The 22,526-nt window shown below is 37.0% G+C and overlaps 1 protein-coding gene across 4 annotated transcripts in view; it reads left to right on the plus strand.

Moving 5' to 3' along the window:
* Positions 1-22,526, plus strand: part of LOC143446127 (inositol hexakisphosphate and diphosphoinositol-pentakisphosphate kinase 2-like) — a 65,692-nt gene that overhangs the window by 12,800 nt on the left and 30,366 nt on the right. For 3 of the 4 annotated variants that reach the window (XR_013113892.1, XM_076945630.1, XM_076945629.1), the window contains exons 4-10: positions 7,933-8,103; positions 11,276-11,430; positions 12,137-12,238; positions 14,524-14,685; positions 16,468-16,589; positions 16,666-16,767; positions 17,267-17,353. Coding sequence is in view for 3 of the 4 variants with exons in the window: in XM_076945630.1 (XP_076801745.1) it covers positions 7,933-8,103; positions 11,276-11,430; positions 12,137-12,238; positions 14,524-14,685; positions 16,468-16,589; positions 16,666-16,767; positions 17,267-17,353 (901 nt within the window). In the remaining variant the exon portion in view is untranslated. Of the gene's footprint in view, positions 1-7,932; positions 8,104-11,275; positions 11,431-12,136; positions 12,239-14,523; positions 14,686-16,467; positions 16,590-16,665; positions 16,768-17,266; positions 17,354-22,526 lie in introns of those variants that run through there. The other variant, XM_076945631.1, reaches the window with a different exon arrangement.

The following is a 22,526-nucleotide window of genomic DNA, read 5'->3' on the forward strand; positions in this document are numbered from 1 at the left end:
ACTTGTATGGTCTAGTCTGGTTGTACGAACAGAATTTGGCCGATGAGACAAATTTTTTCCAAATTTTTTGTTGGGTTTATATGGTTCTACTATTTTTTGCCCAATATTTTCATCAAAAAAAGGGGGAAGGTGGGCTTATATTCCAGTATATACAGTACAGTCGAATTCGGTTAATTGCATAGTCAATTTGCCAAGCCTTTTTATGCGATTAAATGAATTATGCGTTTATGCGAAAGTGCAAAGTCAACTTGTTGTCTTACTTGACGTGCAAAGCTGGTCACGTGTAAAACATCAACACGCAAAACACAACGTTTATTGTGCATTGCGATCATCCATTCATTCAAACATGCAAAACACTCCAACATTTATTGTTTAATGAAAAACAATACTGTGCGATTATTGTTTGTTTAATTTTATTTTGCATGCTTTCATTCATTTGTGTTTCTAAATGAACAAATGTGGTCATGTCCGCCCCTTTAAACTGTATTCGTCGGAAAATTGTATCAAGTGCATGCAAAACTTCTTTATTTTTTAGTGTTGTCGCAGCGATTGCGTCAGCAGAGCTTTTTTTGTTGATGTCGTCTTTTTCAACTTGTTTGTTTCATAAAACTTCTTCACATATTACGGCATCATCTTAATGCAACGCTTAATTCAAACTAAAATAATGCGAATGTAATGTCTGCGTATTGACAGTCACGTTTTAATGCTTAAATTCGGCATTGTCTGTTTGATTGTTTTGTAACAAAGCGCAGTACAAGTCGCTAAGCGTACAAATTGCGTGTGCGCTCCCAGCATAGACACCTTAAATAGAAGGACTGGTATCTTCTATGCTCGGTATCTGGAACTTGGGTCCCAAGTTGGAACTTGGGTGCCATCATAATTTGTGTCAAATACAGAACCTACATGGTAAAACCTTCATTCTGGTGTCTCTTGGGGGGTTTTGAAGGGTGAGGAATTACTTTTTCATACTTTTAACCTTCTACAAGGTCATCTGAAGGTCATTTAAAGGTCAAATCACGAAAAAGTAGCGCAAAATCACTCAAAATATTGCATATTTTCTCACTTAAACAACTGAAACACACAGTATGTTCTTCTGTGACTGAATTAAAATGTATTCATGGACAGTTTAGCCTGGATAGTTCAACACAAACATGTCCAAGACGAACAATTTAGTTATTCTTGAAATAAGATAATTGAAAGTTAATTTTTCTACAATATATATTTAACATTTTTAGGTAAAAATTGCTAGAACAATGTTATTTCAAGGGACTCATCGCAATGAAATTTTTAGAAATGAGTAATCAAACTACTTGTTGGCATACTAAAGATACTTGTTCAGTTTTTAGTAGAGAGTTTTTCTTTTCTTCTCAAACAGCCGAGTTGTCTTTCTTTGTCACTGCTGTCAAGCACAAATGCTTTCAAAAGAATGTTCGATAAAGTAAGACATGCTCCTTGAATTACAACCATTGGACTATCGATACGACGCAAAGCATGGCTGAGATGAGCTCGGCAGCAATGCAAGTTGCACTTACCAAACAGTTTATACGCTGAGTGTACGAAATGTACTGTTGAGAGTAGACGTACAGTTAGTCCAGCTCTATTTAAGTTTGTGAGAAACTCCGAATTAATCCGATGGTCGTCATCATTTTCAGTTTCGATACTCAAGATATTAGCTAGATATTTGTGTTCCAAATATCCAGCTAGAAAAATACGTTTATGTTTGACACTGAGATTGATTGCACTAGGTCTTCAGTGTCAGCAATGTTGATGTCAAATTGATCATCATCAATGCAAATGTTAGAGGTGCAAGGCACATCATGAGACTCGCACGGAGTTAACTCATATTTTAAAAGTGCATGGAGGTTTTTGGTTTTTGCAGCTGCCTTGATATCTACAATGTCAATATAGAAATTACCTCCACTGCGTTGTCTGGCTTGACCAAAGAACTTTTCAAGGGCCTCATCAGCAAACACACCAGGTAGAACGTATATGAAGTTGTGCTGAGTCAGTAGCAACTCTGCGGCTTCGATGTTGGCTCTTGTAGACAGTACAAATGCTTCTGCAGTTTGATTAGTAAGCTTCTGCGTCCGACCTCGACCACCTGACCATGCACAAGAGGATATAATGTCACAAGTTTCATTAAGTTTTTTGAAACTAGTGCAGTTCTTGGTCCGTGGTTGACGACACTCATCACGCATGTTAATACCGGAATATCGATCTTTCACATTCATCATGTGAAACCAATCAGTGATGAGTTTGACAAAAATGATGGTGCCCTCGTTAATGCCTCGTTAATGCATGGCATCAATCCAGCGGTTTCGTTCTACTTCATCAGTTGGAAATGATACCACTTTGGAGTACGGTTCCACCCTGTAATTGCCTCGACAACCATATACATTACATTTCTTAGGCATTGTGTGTTATTAACAGAGACCCCTGAAAAAAATTTGTTACGATTATGCAATAGAACTAAATCTAGAGTCTATGATTGGGACCCAAGTTCCGTAACCCGAGAGTGCGAGTTACTAGTCCTTCTATTTAAGGTTTCTATGGCTCCCAGTGCATGTTGTTTTCAATTTTATTACTTATTTTCAATTGTATTTCCGTGAGAGCTATATAATATTTTTCAACACTTGATGCAACTAATGGGCAATTTTAAGCAAAACCAACAATTTTTGACAATGATAAATGTCTGAATTTACTCTTTGATAACATGCTTCTTACTGTTAATGTGACTTACAATTTCAGAAAAAGTTTTATTTGTAATAATTTTGCCAAGAAATGCCAGTTTAGATTTATCTGCGAGTTAAATGCCGTCATCAAAAGAGCCACATCTGGCCCGTGAGCCAACTGTTCCCGACCTCTGGTTTAGAGTGATGGCTGCTTTGAATCTGCAGTCTCTGATGTGTAATCTCTTTTTGCTTGAAGTGTGGGAAGTCTTATTTCTATACGAGTAAATGTTCTTCATTAAGAGAGCTAATAAAAGGTTGAAAAGTATTTCCAGAAACTAAGGTTATACAAAACATCGACCGAAGCATTTGCGAAAATGTTCCAACGCTGATGCATTTGTAAAGTGACCAATAAATTGGTTTTCCAATGGTTAACATCAGCATCGGTACACCTCTAATGTGAAATAATGTCATAATGAAGTTAACAACGCTGAGAAGCGTAACTTTTTATTTAGAATTTGTTAACTAAATATAATTTACAACTGTCATTATGTCACTTAAAGTTTGTACCTCCACGGCAAGACATCGTTTTCGCGACGTCTTTGGCAAATCCACAATCTAGGCTTTTCCGAGCACGGAAAACATCCATGCTTTTGGCCATGATGGTTTTGTAGGGAGTGGGAGTGAAGGATTAAGGAAGGATTTACTTACCATGTTCTGGTGCCAATTGCTGCTGTTGTTTGCTGTTTAAGCAGATACAGCTCTTTTCTGACTCGTCGCTGTAAGAGACAAATATCTTTTGGCAGCCAGAAAAGCTTCTTTTTCTACTTCACGTTTGAAACACTTCAACCTATACCGCTCTGCTTCCTTTTTTAGTTAAACTTTGTAGTCTAAAGGAGCCTTCAACTTTTCCCTATAACAGTATTATTTTTCAGTATTTTGTGAGAGCCATTATTTTTTATTGCTTGGCCATGGTAAATAATTAACATTATAAGCTTAAATTTATGTGAAATTGAAGCGTAAAAAACGTCTTATTTTTAATTTAACACACTTTAAATCTAAAAAACTTTATATAATAAACTTAATTACAAGTTTGTTTTCTTGTGTTTTAATTCAACATATTGCCAGTAATAGTCCTACTTTGCTGTAACGCATCTTTAACGCTTAAATTGTTGTACCAGTACCGTGTTTCTTGAAACATTTTAATTATAGATTATGGTGTGGCTTTGGTTTATTGTTAAATCACGAAGTTTGAAGAAATACAAACCATTTTACCAGTTAACGTGGTAAAATGCTGGTGTCATCAAACATATCGTCCTTCAGCATTCTAAGTTTCATATTGTTTACAGTATTAAATCGGTTATATAACTTTGTGGCAAATAAATAACCTCTCGGTTTGCTCGACGAGTACTATGCCAATCCCTTGATCATATACTCCCCCTCCTTCAGTGCATAGGTCACTGCTGCTTATGGTGACGTATCAGATCCGGAAACAATCTTTGAAATAACAATGAGCTTTTGGTCACCTGGAACTTCACTTATACACACATGAAAACGTTCAGATGAGACGGTTTTCTCCAGCTGAAGGATTTTTCCATCCCATTTTAGTATAACACATTAAGGAATTGTGTACTGTATTTTTTGGAGTAGAAATCATGGCTACTATTTTTCAATTTTGAACATTTTGTACTGATCACAGCTTGCTTTACATGAGCAACTTTTCTTTGACGCCGTGCTGTCGTTTCTGATATATTTGTTGAATCAATTTTTTGGCCAGCAGCTTTAACCACATTAGCAGCTACCAAGCTAGGGATGGGTAATTCAGAATACCGTATCCGGAGGATTCGAGTCCTAAACTATTCAAATCCCAAATGCTCATTTATACCGAATAATAGGATTCGGTTCTAAGAGCGTGAGAGTGCAAGTGACCTAAAAAATTGTGGCGGAAGAATTGAGAAAAAATGAACATGCGACACAAAAGCAAGACAAATACATGCTAGTTTCATTGCATGCATTCGGTTGAAGAAAAGAAGCGTAACCATTATTAGCATGTGTCGCACACACACATATGTGCATTTTTTTGAGTTGAGCAATTTGAGTTTGTCTGCTGTAGGTCTATTGATGCTCGTAATGTCTTTGTTATGCCTTTTTATATCTTATATTTTCACATCAACTGAAGTATCTTCTGACTCTATGCCATTTCCCAAGGAACATTCTAGTTGATACTTTGTCTTCTTCTGCTTACTTTCAGACTCTGCTTGCTGTTTTCTTTCTCTATATTATTGAACTCTTCTTCACTTGGCACTGTCGCACCGGTATTGCCTCATAGCAAAACCGATGACACAACCAATCTGATCTCTAGTAAGCCGCTGTTTCAAATGGTCTAGGTCTTATTCCTATTCTTATTCAATTATTACCGATTATTTACAGTTTTTTAATATTTCTTTTGGACTTTTCTTGCTTATATCCATTGGTATGTCTAAATGTGTTTTAAATCTTTCTTTTTTATGCTACATCATACATCTATCACTGCACTTGCTTGATTTCTATAATCCTTCCATTTATCGTTTAGCTGAAGTATTGTCTTTTCAATTATACCTCTCATTATGATTAAATGTTTAGATGTGTGTTCTTTCTTATCAGCCAAAGTCTCTTTGCCTATTACCGGTCATAATCTAACCCGAAGTTTATCAAATTTCTCTATGGTCACATGCAGTCACACTACCAAATTTTTTACAGTTCCATTCCTTTTTACATTCAACTTGTGAAGGAATCAAGCAAGAACTTGAGATTTTTTGGTAATGTACTATTATGAAACCTTTCTAATGTTATTTGAATCAGGTAAAATTCTATCATTATTCTCATCTTGTTATCTAGATTGTTAGTTCTCTAATCTCTGAAAATATAAATGGATGAATCAACTTTGAAACAACAATCACATTCTGTCATCAAAATGAGTAGAATATATCACTCTCAATCAAACATGTCCTGGCTACTGAAAGCATCATGGTTATGCCAATTTTGAAATTAAAAAAAGCAACAACCATGTCCAAAATTTAAACACTGAAACGTTCTTGTAACTTTGCAGATCTGAAACTCCTTGCATGAAATCGGTCCGTGGAGAGTGAGAGAAAGAAATATTTTTTTTTACCATTCAAAGTAAAACTAAATTATCACAATACAATTCAACACAATTAATTGCTGTGGGGCAGCGAAAAGACCTCACAGTCATCCAGGTCAGTTGTCCCGGATTCTATTGCAAAAAAAGTATAATGGAAACTGATAGAAAACAAAACTGAAACTCAATTAGTTAAAACAAAATCAGAGACATACCACAGAAACAACAGCAGAACAGTTTCTTTTAACCAAATCAATAACAATATGATGCAAAAGAAATCAACAATCATACATCACCCTATTTACAATTATCCGAACATCACATCCCTTGCACTTCTGAATTTATAGGAGAAATATTTACAAGACCTAATTTTTTTATAATGTTTAATAGTTTATTCCAAAGGTCCTCAAAATGTTAACTTTTACTATTTTGGTTCGGGGCAAGAATAAGTTGTCCTGTGATGATCTAGTGTTATATTTGTGTACTGTTTGGATTTCGCTGAAATAGTCATTAAATCTTTGGGGAAGAAAACGTGTGTAATAATTATGCATGAATTTGCCTGTATATAATAAATGTTATAAAAAAGTTATAGGCCGCTGCTTTAAAAGAAAACAAGGCAAAACAACAAACCAAATGACATACAGTGGTTTAGCTGAAAGTGCTAAGCAATATGGCGAATGAATCAGACAGTGGCCAAAATCAGAATTCACAGTTTAGTGTAATTCCCGGATTTTTTGTTGTGGATATGTTCAGTTTATCAGTCAGATGTATGTTAGAAAAGATATGGTGTCATTTGCAGAAAAGTGTTAAGCACTATACTTCTATGAACAAATTCCATTTGATATGTGTTGCATAGAAGCCCCTTTTTAAGAAAATAGGTAAGACCAGTAACTACCAAGATGATGAAAAGGCTTTTGGCTGACATTTATTTTTCGTTATTTAGGTCATAGCATCCTCAAGCTATCTATATTCAGACTTGGTGTATTGTGAATATTGATTTATTTACTGCAATCACACTGTTAGACTGCCAGGGAGAGTGGAACGAAAATCACGAGCGCCACATTCAATGCGGTTGGTTGTATTGATTCAAGATACTGGTGCAACGGATAAACAAGCAAACTTGACTTGCTCTTGTCTTCAAAGTTATTATTTTACAAATACAAACCAATACAATACAGTAACTGTGTTGAGTGGTGAACTCGAGTCCTTGGCAACCCAACCTGTCAACTACCAGAAAAACCAGCCCAGAATTTTTGAGAAGGAATTAAAAAGGAGCTTCATCTACCTCTTACACAAGACATGAAATCAAATCATGTTCATTCATCGCAATTTTAATGCACTGTTTAGATCTCTTTTTATAACAATTAATTAGTGTAGTTTACCAATAATTGCAATAATAATGAAATGCAGATTCAATGAAATTGTAAACATAACGAAACTATTTACTTACATTCTGCATTTTTTGCCAATTGTTTAATTGCGTTCATTATCCCAATGGTTTCTTGGTTTGCTGAATTATTTGATAGGTAAGTAATCAACACACAGGAAAATGAATTTGACACCAAACCAAAATAAATAGTTTTGGTCGTGCTTAAGCTGTTTACTTGCCTAGCAGCACACCATGCCATAGTTTAAGGATAATTCTATTTACTGCTGCAGAGGCATGATGGTGACATTCTCTTACACACGAGAAGTGACGCTTCTACACTGTGTACTATCCTGTTAATTGTAGTAGTTTACAGGCTATTGAAAAAATATTAATATGGCATTCATAGGTCAGTGTGCCAATGTTCCAACACTCTAAAGTCGCCATGACACACTTACTGTACTCTTTATCCCAAGATATTTGTTTTGAGTACTGCCAGTAAATAAACACACTCAATGCTTGACATTGTTTTGTGTACTCTTATAAGTTTTATAGGCACCACTCATTTTTAGAATAAATGGTTGTGTTACATTGGAATAAGTAAATTACAGGAATGTTACAGCATAAGCATAAAATAAACCATAGAATATAAGGAGTTTTTAAAGCCCCATATATTGCATGTCGCAACATTTGTTTCATTAAATTACAAATATCATTTGGAATGTTATACTTTTATATAGTAGTATGTCAGTAATAGTTTACTTGTATTTTTAATGAAGGATTTCCGCTGCAAAAAGCTTTAGATTATGCTGCATTACGTCAACCATTTTTAATCAATGACTTGGAAAGGCAATTTGCTATACAGGACAGACGCCTTGTATATAAGATTTTGCAGCAAAATGGAATTGAAACTCCACGTTACGCTGTATGTGACAGGAATTTCGGAAGAGGTACCAATATCGAATTTACATTTTTGTAAATAACAATATTTTTATTACTGTTAAATTTTTTTAGTTTATATTTAATATAGTATATATCCAAAAATCTAAAATAAAATTTTGGTCACCTGTTTTTTTAAATTACTCACATACTTAGCAATATGTGTTTGTGTCTTTTTCTTCTTCGTGTGAAGTAAATGGTTCTTTTTTCTTGAGAGTGGAAACACAAACCTCATATTGTAGGGCAGGTCTTTGTTAGCCAGCTCACCAGGTTTTCATCCATTGTTGTCAGATCACGGTTCCCACAAGGATGGCGGTATGTGGGACAAGATGTTATGACGTGGTCTGCAGTCTGCTCTTCTGCACCACACTCACAGGCCGCAGATGGAGCCATACCCCATTTGTGTATAGTTGAGCGGAAGAGGCCAACGCCAGTTCGAAGGTGATTGAGCTTGGTCCAAGTACACCTGGGAAAATTCATTCTCGGTGGTTATGTTCTGGCCTCCGAAATGTAACCATGGAGTCTGGAAGAATTTTATTGCCACTCCATGCCCCATTTGTAATCCGCCCAGCTTGCCACATTGGTGCTTGACTGGTTAAAGTCATCCAGTAAATCCAATGCAGTAGGGAAAAATGGGTGCCTCGACTTAAGCTGCCGGTGTCCTCTAACTGAAGGAGGCAGGAGCCGGTCATGCAGAAGATGCCCAGGCTCCAGTGCTCGGCGTGCTAGAGACAGTGTGGCTCTCTTGCGGCGGAGCTCAGATGGGTGGATACCTGCTAGGACAAACAGGTTGTCTGTTGGTGTGAGGCAAAGACATCCAGTCACTAAACGCAGAGCGTCATTAATTGGCTTATCTATGAGACGAGTGTGAGCACTACGAAACCAAACTGGTGTGCAGTACTTGGCGGCAGAGTGGAACAAAGCCAAGGTAGCTGTGCGAAGTGTTGTACCTCCAGCACCCCAGCTAGATCCTGCCAGTCGTCTCAAAAGCCCAACGCGTGTTCTTAGTTTTTTGCGAAGTGACTCCAGGTGTCGACGAAACGTGAGTGCCCTATCCAGCTTTATGCCGAGGTATGTTGGTTCGGCAGTGAAAGGTTAAGGGAGAGGACGTCCATCAACAGTGATGTTGACCTCAAGTTGTGCCTCCTTGTTGTACAGGTGGGAGGCAGCCGTCACCGTTTTGGTTACACTGAGTTTCAGCTTCCATTTCTGGAGATAAGTGGATATGGTTGCCATATCCTGGGTTAGGGACCCCTCCAACTCCTGCCAGTTTTCTGCTCTATTATTAATTGCCAAATCATCAGCGTAAGCAAACTTTTTTGCAATTGTTTCTGGCAGGTCGTGCGAATAGATGTGGAAAAGGAGGGGAGCCAGGACTGATCCCTGTGGGACACCATTTTGCAGGCGTCGCAATCTGCTTTTTGTGCCATCACCGGTGGTGAGGGTAAAACTGCGATTTCGGACAAGTTCCATGATTAGAGAAACCATGTGCCTGTCCGGCAGTAGGCGCAAAAGCTTGCAGGTGAGGCCACACACGGCACCTGCTTTTTTCTTAGCCGAAAAGCTGTCCTCGATTTCTCGAGTCAAGAGAGTAACTTGGCCCACGGTTGATCTTCCGTGTCGAAATCCAGCTTGCTCTTGAGGGAGCAGTGGGTCTATAATAGGTTCGACACAGGCGTAGATCAGTTTCTTCAGGATCTTCAAAGGGATACACAAAACGGAAATTGGTCGATAACTCTTGGGATCCTCTGTCGGCTTCATCGGCTTTGGGATGGCAACCACAAGTGCTTTTCTCCAGATTTTCGGAAGCTTGAGTGTGTGTAAGCAGGAAGACAAGAACTTGTTTAGCCAGGACTTTAAAGCAGTTCCGGCATGGATAATCAGCTCCGGGCAAATTGAATCAGGGCCTGGAGCTTTCCCAGACTTTAGCAGCTGGAGGGTGCTGGCAAACTGTTCTGGAGTAAAATCTCCAGAGATTGTTTCACCAGGAGGTGTAGGGATCCTCCAGAGCTCAGCCACTTCATTGTTAACAAGGTAGGCTGATTTGCGATCTTTTGCTCCATAGACCCAATTCTTTACTAACTGTGAGGCAATACAGTTGGCAGAGATGGGGCATGAGCGATGCGTTTGTCTGGACCTGCCAGTCAGGTTGTTGATTGTGTTCCATGCCAGTCGACTGGAATGCGTAAAGTCGATGGTGTTGAAAGCCTCTGTCCAACGCTCTCTTCGTTTTTCATCGAGTCGAGCGTGCAATTCAGAGGCCGCTGATTTTGATGCCTCGCCCTGCTGGGCCTTCAGAAAGGCCGGTTAGAGGCTCTCATACTCCGCATCCCAGCACAGTCTGTAGTTATTTCTACGACCGCGTGAGATTGATCGCATGGCTGCTTTAACGATGGCAGAACAGAACTCCTGGTAAGCCTCGTCTACAAGGCCCGTATCCGGAGGTGGAACGTCATGGGCGAGCTCGTTGGTAGTGAGACTATATAGTTCTCAATTAGCCTTGCGGAAGTTCCAACACTTATATGGCTCACTTGGACCTGGGAGAATAGTTCTTAGAGTCATAATAAACGAGGGTCGATGTTGGGACCTTGGAAACTTCTCTAAAACATGCCTGTCCAAGTTCCAGCTAATGTGGCCAGTACTCGCGAAAGCCAGGTCTGGGTTAGTACCAGTGTTCCAGCGACCAGAGAAGAAGCTTAGAGCATCCATAGGGTTGTGCAAAAGCACAACGGTACTCTTGGTTGCCCAGTCAATCAAGCATTCTCCATATAGACTGGTGGAATTATAACCCCAGTTCGTATGCTGGTAATTGAAGTTGCCAGCATAGATACTAGGGTGTGGGAACACTGGGATGGTTGTTGGTGTTAGTCGCGAGGTCGGTGGCTTGTACACATTGACAACTTTAACACCATCACTGTCCACACATAGCCAAACGTTCAGCTGCAAGATGTAGGGCAGTGGTTGCCCGTACTGAACGTCCATATTGTCACCTCTTTGTTTCCGTGGCCGAGGGTCTATCCTTTTACCACCACGGAGACGTCTCCTTGTTTTCATCATTGGCCTGGTTAACATCAGATTTCCCAGTTTCCAGGACTCACCGTGAGGAGGTTGATAAAATGATCCCCATGTGTTTGTGTGATTTCAGGTAATTTATTTTTTTTTAATTATGTTGGATATTCACAGAAAACAACTTTGAAGAGTATGAAGATCACATTGTGGTTGGGAACGAGGTATTTCATAAGCCTTTTGTTGAAAAGCCAGTGGATGCTGAAGATCACAACATTCACATATATTATCCTTCTTCAGCCGGTGGTGGATGTCAGAAATTGTTTAGAAAAGTAAAGCAAGAGTAACATTATGACATTGTTTCTCTAACCAAATTAAACTGTTGTGGATAAATAATTAAAATTCTATTTAAATTTTTGATATATTTGACACAAATGAGGAAAATACGGATTTCTAGCGGCCTGGGTGGCATTTTTAATACCATCACATCAGTCTTGGAAAAGTGTTTTCCAGTTATTGATTGAAGTTTGTTTTATGATAACATTTCAATTGTCGTTTTGATATTTGGAAACTTGCTCTGAATAACTTCGTGTGAAAACTTCGTTTAGTACGTTACCAGGTTGTTTCAAACGCGCCAGTTTTAACTGAATGTAATCCCCATTGTCAACGCATTGCATCGGAAATATCCGACAAAAAGACACGAACATTTCGAAACGTGCGAACGAGAAAAACAATGCGTTGGCAATGGGGATTACATTAAGCTCATGCCAAGCAATCATTGAGGTTTAGTTTAAGGAAAAATAAATTTCTGAAAGCGCAAAAAGTTGTTAGAGTTCAAATCGAGTTAAAAATCTGCTGAAGATTATTGGAGAACATTTGAAATATTACCGTAAATTCTGTTTAATTTTTTGCAAGCATTCAGTAAATAAATAAATAAGCAAATTGTAGTTTCAGTCTCGTTTGTGCAGAGATTCAATTAAGTATACTAATACTGCAGGTAATGACATGTCAGCTTGACATAGTTTTGTTTTTTTCTAGATTGGAAACAGAAGCAGTCAGTACTCGACACAAAGCTGTGTAAGAAGATCTGGTTCATACATTTATGAAGACTTTATGCCAACAGATGGCACTGATGTTAAAGTTGGTTTGCTTTCGTTTATTTAAAAATATCCTCTAGCCGAGCGCTTCACATGCAAAAATAATTTTTTGTGACCAAGTGTTGGAATTATTTTTTTTTCATATCTGGCCTATTTTTAGTTTTATGCAATAATGTTTATTGTGTAGTTTTTAGTTTTAATTTATAAATTCTCACATGACACATAGATTATGCTTTTGAAAAACCTTAAAATTTGCAAAAATCAAACTGAGATGTATGAGGGCATACAAAACTGAAAATAAGGTTTAATACCATTTTTCAAAAATTAATTTTAAAAATACTATGCCTACTACAATCACCAATTGCCTTGTCCTGTTATGAAAATCATGCTATCATTAAAATCGCAATGCATTTTTTTAACTTCATTTCAGTAAGGCAGTAAGGTGCAATGTGCAAAACAGCCTCAGGCTACCAGTTAGGAAGATTTATTGTGCAGGCTAACTCTAGTATAATAGTCTTTTAGTTTCTAAAAGCGAACCTGCAGTACTCGGCATAATGCACAGTGTTGCTCTGCCCTTTTGTCTATACCTACTGCATTGTGTCTTAAATTCCATTGTGTGGATAAAGATTATCTGCCAAGTCAATATGTTGCCTTAACTAATAAAAATTTTGCAGTTTTCCTCAAATTTTATAGTGAATAACCTCCACACCAATATACAATAATCAAAAGAACCAAATTTATCATAGTTTAGTTATCTTATTAACCAGATAGTTGTTGTTTTAGAAATATATATGTCACATAATACAAGGCATCTTTAAAAATCATTTCATTATTCTACAAAAAGAAACACTATAACTAACAACCAATAATGACAGACAATAAATATTCTTAATCCGGGTTTTTTATTTCGTTAAATTAAAGAAATTTATGTTTGTCATGTGTCAGTTAACAATTGTTAATGGATAGAAGTTGTCAACTTGTTGTTATGTTGCTTTTCATTTTTATTAGTGAATGTTTTTATGAGCCAGACATTATTCAACCATCCAGACTAGATGTTGTGGCATGAGTTGGGCAGCAACTGTATTGTGCTATTGTCCAAAGCTTGCAGGCAATGTATTCTGTGAGGATAATGGTAAAAAGACAGTCGAATATAAAACATGTGCTACAATCAAGGACACCCCACACTTACAGACTGCTTAGTTTCCACTGCCCATTTGTACATAGTTTACCGATAATTCCTTAGTTTGTTTGCAAGCAATTAAACCATATCCAGACCATCCCGGGTAAAAATAGTTTGGCAAGGTGTAACTCGACATCAGCGATAAAATTACGATGTCTGGCAAGACTTTTCGGTCACTCCATGTTCTGTTTTTATTCCACCCAACAAGCTGCACTGACATCTGAGTTCATGACTTGTTCTAACAGTTGCTAGGCATCCTGACCAAATTGGTGTCCCAATTTTAGTTGTCAGGCTTGCTTCTTTACTGAAGCAAAAAACTTCGAGTCCGACAGTTGAGGTGGTTCCGTTACCCAACAAGTGAAAGAAAGAACAACTTTGAGGCGAAGTCCAGTACATAGGATGTTCGCACAAAGTTATCTAGTGGTGAAGATGTCCAGTCACAGTATGCGATGTCCAGTTAATGACAATGGTTTGACGGTTGGTGTAATCTGACACCAGAGATAAGTTCAGTATCCAGCAAGAGAGCAAATTAGATCAAGAGCTGTTATACAGTGAGTAGCAACCCCAATACCTCTGCCTGAGCTCACCAGTCATCTTATCAGACACCTGTTAACCTGTTGCTTTTTGGTTGATAAGTTGGACTGTTGTCCATGCCATTTTGGTTTTGTTCAACATTAATCTTGATTTCTAGAGGAAAGCCGTTTAGGTAGTCTTGTCAACCAACAGTGTTCTTACTAGGTTGTTTTGGTTGTAATCAGTTATTACTTGATCGATTGTTAGTCTGACCCCATTCATATGCTTATTCGTTAATCACTGATAAGCTAGTTGTGCATCACTGTACAATAACCAAACCCACAATGTTCTTGAGTATATTTGTATTATTGATTTACAATGAAATGGTAATTGCTTTCAGAAGAAAAAAGTCCTACTAGGCGGTACTAGGCGGCAGATCTGTCGTGCGACTTAATTATTTTATGACATTACTTTTCAAGACACATTACTTACAGTACATTTTATCAAGTGGACTAAGCATAGATTTGAGTTGGATATTAAATACAGTAGGCCTTGTTCTTTTCATGTTTTAGTTTTTTCAGAATTTTTTGTTACATCTTTTGTAGTGGTGATTGAAGCATATATACATTTTATAGGTATACACAGTTGGAGCCGAATATGCTCATGCGGAAGCACGTAAATCACCAGCACTTGATGGAAAAGTCGAACGTGATAGTGAAGGGAAAGAAGTTCGATTTCCGGTTATCCTGTCAGCCAAAGAAAAGCTAATAGCTCGTCAAGTTTGCTTGGCTTTCGAAGTAAATTTCTTTAATTTTGATAATATTTCTATTAATATAAGAGCTATAATGATTTATAATGCAATTATTTGATAAAATAATAGACAGCACTGATATTGTTACTGGTATAGCTTACATGACTTTGTACCTTTGTTTTGTTCAAGTGCTTTTCAACCCTTTGAAATCGTTTCGCACTTTTTTATGTCACAAAATCATTACATTTCACTGAAGGAAAGCCAACTGAAAGTAACTGTTCGCTCTTTCACAATAAACTGTCTAAAAATGTTTGCATTTTAAAACGCAAAACCTTCTGAAATATTGTCATATGTCACCATTTCTAACAAAATCATAGCAAGTTAAATATTGTTGACACGTTAAATGATTATTAAGAAATTAACTAAAAATATACGATGTTGAAGTGTGAAGATTCTGAAAAAATTTTACACATACAAATGATTTTTATTCAGATTTTATCCGCATTGTGTTTTTCCATTTTTTCTACAGTTCTTTTGTTTACAATCTGACAGGTTGAAAAACACTGTTCTTAATAACGGTAATTGTAAATTGAGGAAAGTATTGGTGCTTTCGGTAAAATGTACCAGATCCTTGTATGGAATAATTCTTTTTAAAGAAATTTAGTCGGTCCCGGTGTTAGGTGCTTGATGCCTGGTTGTCTGGCTTTTGCTATTTGGTCCGAACCTTGCTGTGGAGGTAGTAGAATCCAGTTTTTTTTTGTTTTGAACATTGTTATGGTGGCAGTTCTGTCTGGTATTGTTCTGGTTACGAACCCTGCTGTAGAGGCAGTCGATTCCGACCTTTTAGGTTTGCCTATTGCCTAGCTGGCAATATATAGCCGCTTAGCCTACCGAGTAGCGCAATTCTGGTTTCCACTATTTGGTTTTGAAACGTGGCGTAGCTGAAATCGATTTCGGTTTTAGGTTAGTTTGCTTAGGCGGCTTTGCTTAGGTATTCACCCATTAATTTCTGTGGATTAGCAACCATTATGCACTGTGTATTCTAATACACTCATTTTGAATTTACCACAGCTAAAGTAGAGCCATGGTTTGAAATTGTGCCTTTGTCCATTTTTATGCCTCTGTTTAAATATTTGTTACATCTTTGGCTTGAGTTTTGTGTTTGTTTTGATCACCTTTTCACTTTTAATGCATATGGTCGAAGTGATTTAGCATGATGATGCACACATCAGGGACATGTAACATGGCAAAGGTCGTCAAAGGAGGTTGTTACAGGTTACTTCCCTCATGTCACTTAGATAGGATTGGGGCATTTGTTTAGGTTAAAGTATATGTTTCATTGAAAACAATAGTAAAGGGAAACTGTAAATGTAATTGAATAGATTCGATTATAAATTTCTTTTGCTTAATTATTTACAAACATAACAATTTCCCAATCTTCTAGGTTGTTGACCGCTGATTTATACCACATATAACAATATTTGGCAAGTTTGTACTTTTGCTAATTTGCTAGATAGATTGTCAATAATTGCCTAACCACTATATATTAGTAAAAAAATTTACTCCATACATAGCTAACCTCAATTTTTATATAACGTTAGTTCAACTTGTTTTAGTACTTGCCTTAGTACTTCTCAGTAAAAATATTGAATTAACTAAGCAGCTTTTGCAAAAGATGTATCATCAATTCGTCATAAAGGACCGCCTTGGTATCATGACCACTTTAACTTAAATCAAGAAAATAAAATAAAAACAGTATAAATGCAGAATAAATAATAGAAGAGAGTTATTCATATAACAATTTAGTATTTTATGTGTGTTATAATAGCAAACTGTCTGCGGATTTGACTTCTTGAGGGCCCATGGAAAGTCATTTGTTTGTGATGTCAACGGGTTTAGCTTTGTGAAAAATTCTATGAAATATTATGATGACTGTGCAAAGGTTCTTGGGTTAGTATTCACAATCTGAAAAAAAATTAATTCACAAGTTGCTATAATTTTAATAAATTACAGTTTTTCTTCTCAGAAATATTATAATGCGGGACTTGGCCCCACAATTTCACATTCCATGGTCAATTCCAACTGATGCAGAAGATATTCCTTTTGTCCCAACAACTTCAGGAACTATGTAAGCTAGATAGCTTTCCGTGCACAGTAAATCCTGATAGCTTTATCGCCTTTATGTGATTAATTACAACTGTATTTGAAAATAGACATCAGTTAACAATGTAAATGCTAGTTGCTATGTATTAAAAACTGAAAGCACTTGGGCTCATTTAACTTATTTGGACAACATGGGTGGTACAGCATCAAAGCATTTTCATACACTAGTCATGATAAAATTGTTTGGGTGTGGTCCAATGTGCTTAATTTCTTTGTTATCACTACAATATCAAGATTATTCTTGTCAAAACAATATTATGTTGCTGTTTTGATGACTACAAACTATTTTTGGCACCCCTTACATATGAGTTGAAATGTTGATGACACTTTCTTTTTGCGTATGCTACCCATAAATGTGATGTGACATCTTAACACTTTTGTAATATCAAACACTTGTGTTTTCGACATTTAATTGGTAACCTGTTCAGAAATTTTAAGCCTTGTTTTTTTTCTATCCTGCCCAGGATGGAACTACGTTGTGTTATTGCTGTTATTCGTCATGGTGACAGAACACCAAAGCAAAAGATGAAGATGGAAGTTAGGCATCAGAAGTATTTAAAATTTCTGTTGTTGAGTATCAACTTGTTTTAGTATAAAAACATATAATAAATAACCTACTAAGTGCTGGAATCAAGAGGTAAAAACTGATTGCTCTTGATTGATTCTTTGAATGCTCTTATTTATTTGTGTAATGTAATCTAATTAACTCAAAACTGTCCCCAACTGTAAGTTAGGTCAGGCCTAATTAACGCAAGATATTTCTGATATGCACCTCCGGCGTCGTTGAGCCTTCAAAAAAGTTCTAACTTATGGGTTTGTGTAAAGTGAGGGTCAAGTCCAGAAAACAAATTGACCTTAAATCAAAAATTAGTTGTCAATAAATTTCCTGGAGAAAGGATTTGTACGTAGTGGTTATGGAAAAAATGCAAATACATCGCTTAATTATGACGAAGACAGTGGCTCTTATTTTGTCACAATAAAAAAACAGTAGGGTTGACTCAGATATTTGATCAAATAAGAATAGAATGTTTCATGTGGCCGACAAGTTATAGGTATAATTAAAGCGTATTTTAGTGTATAACAGGTATATTTTGCGTTAAACAAGCTTAAAGTAGCTTATTAGTATTTGTGATGGTATGTGTGGATGCTAAAGTACAACTCAGTTGTGGCTGGTAGGGTTAACCCTAGTCCGGTACTGGTAATTGCCGTAAAACAAGAATGCTTTACTAGTTTATATAACGTCATCTGTCGTGACTCGACAGTTAATCGAACGACAATTAATCGAACGACAGCTGATCGAACCGACAGCTGATCGAACCGACAGTTGATCGAACCGATAGTTGATCGAACCGACAGTTGATCGAATCGACTGTTAAAAGAACGACAATTTGTTAAGGGGTCAATTCCCAATAGAAAGACAATTTTGATTGGGCAACACAGTGATGTTGCGTGTTCGCACTCAATGCGTCATATTAAAAAAGTAAGAAATTTTCCGGTCCAATGCGCATGTGACGTCGATGCGGAGTAATTTGTTGTTGTTTTGGCGACAGCTGGTTCCAGGTCTAGGCTTAGTTGTAAATTTTGTGTGGGTTTGAATTTTTGGTATTTTGGAGTATTTGTCCAAAAATTTTAAGCTCAAAACTTGTTGTAAAGTTTAGGCAGTTGTTATAGAAAACTGAGTACATGGATTTTGTCCAAATTAAGACTGTTGGCAGTCATAACCTATATCTCGTTGCAAGCCAAAATTCAGGGTAAGTTTATGATGTAGTTTTGCGTTGGTAGCTTCTTCATATCTCTTTGAATTGGGATGTAACCCCTTAAAAGAAACACAATTTATCGAAACAACTGACGATATACACTGTTAAAAGAACGACAACTGACGAAGTGCACATTTCAATCGCATTCATTTATTTACAAGTTGTGTGCAATTGCTCGAAGATAAGTCAATATTCGTTGAGTCATAATTTTCGACTATGCTCTTCAGCCATTGTTTGACAGCGTCGTAGCGCTTCTTCCGAGGTGGGCCAGCAATTCCAGCATTCAATTGCTCAATCAAGATTTCGTTGGAACCTTTTTCCTGCTTAATTTTTTTGACGAGTCTGCGAAGCGTCGGATGGGATATTGAGACACGCTTGCTGAACGTATTGTGCCATCCTTCAATGCTATTATTCGTTCGTGGAAGGTCATCTTGAACCCGGTGGAAGACATTCCAACACCGGATAGTATATAGAGGTTGACGACGATTCCTGCGACGCAATCGTCCAATCCAAGTAGTTTCGAAATAGTCAATGTATTCAGACAAGTGCTGCTCATCGTCGTCACTGAACGTGGCCAAGAAGTCCTCGAACCGTTGTACAACGTCTTCAGGCGGAACGAATGCCAGTGCCTGGAAGCATTTTATGCGAAGGGCGTGCTCGGCATCTTCAGTGAACCACCGCTGCAGAGAGAGAGCCTGAATTTTCCGGAAGCTGCATTGGCCAAAATGAAAAAGGCAGCTGAGAATTTCTGCCCGAGGGAAGCTGGAAGACAGAGCATTATATGCTGCCATTTCAAAGTCTATTGTTACGGTTTCTGGGGCTATTCCTGGTCGCTGTTGTTCCAATAAACAAAAGATGCGATTGTACGGGATCACGTCAATTGACTGTGAACAAATTAACCGGCGACAATTGGTCGTGATCAACTGTTTATCAAACGACAGTTTATCGACTATTACCATATCTAATTTAAACCTCGGTCATGAAGCATATTGTTTTTACATTGCGACGGTATAAAGTACTCCATCTACGTCATAAAGGAGACAAAAATTGCGATACAATTTCGGAAATAAATGCTTAATCACAAAAAATTATATTAGACCAGTTTTGACTGTTACAAACTATGGAATGAGTGACAATTTCAACTGATGATTCTCAACTTACTAGAGCAACCTGACATGGAGCAACACATATTTGGTACAAAAAGCAGTCAAAGAGTGGCCTTTGCTGTTGAAGCTTGATGGTGCTTAGAAAAGCTTGCTAGCACTTAGAGCAGCTTGAAATGTGACAGCACCTGTATAGCTCAAAACATGGCCCCTCCTGTCAGAGCATGATCATTATATGATTGCTCATATTTAGGTCATGTTTAAAACGTTCAAATTAATTAAAGTAATCCCATTCTGTATCAACCAAAACTAAACATAATTTTTGAAAATCTTGTTTTTCTGGACCCGCTGATAAACCGCAAGTTCTTCTTTAAAAATTGCTAAACTTGGGAATTCTTCCATACCGCAAATACTGAAAAATTTAGATTTATAGCGCTGTGAAAACCTTAAAATATTTTTTGTTTAATATACTTCTAAATATGACATCAGTAAACATCTATCTGTTTTATTTCTTTATAAAAGCAAGATTGTACTTGAAAAAAATTGCTCGGTTTATAACCAGTATACCAGATTTCAGATTTTAGTCATCATAACTGTACTTTTTTAATGCCCAATTTTCTGCTTTTATAATACTGTACGCAAAAATTCTAAAATCCTAAGATACTTTAGTGCTTAGGTTTTGAACCCATATGCAAGCACTCAGTAGGGTTCTGACTAGGAAATTTTTTTTGCCTGTAGCAGGAATCAATGAACATTTTGGTATCAATTTAGAAAATTATAATTATTTTGTTCAAATCGTAAAAATGTCCCGCACAAACTGACTTTAATTTTTGACATTGGTCCAAATGTAAAAAAAAATTTACAATTCAAAACTTATTCTTTGCTACAAATTTAATGTTCAAATATTTGTCCTTTTTGCACTTCTGGTAAAGTTCTTCCATCAATTTGACTCCCCTTTCTGCAATTATGTTAGTGCGTGGGACATCTACAACGGACTTATCCAAATTCCAAAGGGTTTTAAGGCTCCAGGACATTCGAGCTCAAAGATAGCATCAAATAATCTTTGTTATATTCCATCTTTAAAGGTTTGGTTAGAAAACCAGGCTTCCTGCCACGCATTTGCGATGAATGAGCATGATATCTCCAAAGTTACTCTCCATCTAGGGATGAGGAAGTAGGCAATCATAGCATAAATGGCTCTTGAATTCCATCTAGCATTGTGTAGAGATGGAAGTTCGTGCCATTTGATTAGTGGAAATCTACCATTTTCTTTGAAGAAGCGGAATGCTTTGCACAACTCAAAGAGAAACTTAAAATCATCCCTCCATCCTGAGTTTTCAACCATTTCCATCTCAATTTCTGGCTTGTAGGATTGCTGCAAGTTTTCGTAGTGTTTCACCACATCATCTACAAATTTGTAGTAGTTGAGGGTTAGTTTTGCTGAAGACGTTGGATTGAAGAACTCTAATACATGCTTTAAGACTCTATCAAGAATATGATGTTGGCAACCAATATACTGTGGTTTATCAAAACCCTTGCTGATCATTGCATTTTGCAGTTTCACAACAACGCCATTCAGCCGTCCAGTATTAACAGATGTTGTATCACATATGATCATTTTCAAATTTTTCCATGCATCATATTCATCTAATAGGTTTTCTATACTGCTGAAAATATCTTGAGCTGTTCCACTTTCGCATTTTAGAACACCCAGTTTGATTTCTCTTGATGGACTTTTCAAGCATACTACCTGATATTCATGTTTGCCAATCTTTTTTCCATCAAAGTGTCAACAGAAATTATTCTCCTCTTTCATAATTGATTTTAATTTTAGCTTTGCGCATTGTTGCTATCTCTTATAACTGCTCTCCAAACACCAGATTGTGATGGTGTAGGAACACTGATTCCATCATCAGCCAGGCTAGCACAGACAACTGCGACCTTGTTGGTTGAAAGAGAATTGCGTATAACCAATTTTGATGCATGCGATGTAGAAAAGTGCAACACTGGTTTTGACTGGGTAATATTGTCACTGTATTCTGCCATAGTACTGTCTGCATCACTTGTACAACTCTCGACATCAGTTGATGTTGGCTCATCTTCTTCATTTAGTGTGACATGATGTGAAGCCACATTGGTACTGGTATGTGAAGCACTTGATGTTCGCACTCTCTTTGAAGGGTGGATTGAAGATTTTGGAGCACTATTGTTGGTTGAATAGCCAATTTTTCCTTTAGGTTCAATTTGTAGGTTATATAGTTTTTTGTCTTCTTGGCACAGTCACTCTCCTTCTATCTTGGTAATGTCAAACAGGTTTTCTGTTTCATCTTTCAATGAATCCAGTTTTCTTTTTCTATTTTTCTCCTGTTTCTCCATCAATTTCCGTAGCTTTGACATTATTGTTTGCTTTTTCACCGCTGGAAAGTTCAATTTTGCCCAGAGAATAATTAATTCATCAGCTATTAGAATCGTTCTTGTAGTCCTGTCCTTAGCTTGGTCCAAAAGTTAGTGGTATCGCCCGATAATGTCTTTCTTTTTGGGAATGCGAACATATTTACTCAGGGTTTCAATCATTGGCATGTTTCTTCTTCTTGTTGGCTTTACAGCAAGATTTTTCGTCCAGGATACCACATTCTTCTTAACAGGTTCACTTGACTTATGGTAAGCCATGATATGAAAAATTTAATCTGTGCAATCACAATTTACCAAAATAAAATTTCAAATCTTCGCAATTGAAATTGTGTCAGTCAAATTCAAATTATTCTATATATATATATTATATAGTCTATATCTACAAAAGAAAGCCCATCCTTCATACATTGAAAACTGGAAAAATTTGGTGCGGGAGATTTTTGTTTAAACAG

The sequence above is a fragment of the Clavelina lepadiformis genome, chromosome 2, assembly GCF_947623445.1.
Source record: "Clavelina lepadiformis chromosome 2, kaClaLepa1.1, whole genome shotgun sequence".
Lineage (NCBI taxonomy): Eukaryota > Metazoa > Chordata > Ascidiacea > Aplousobranchia > Clavelinidae > Clavelina > Clavelina lepadiformis.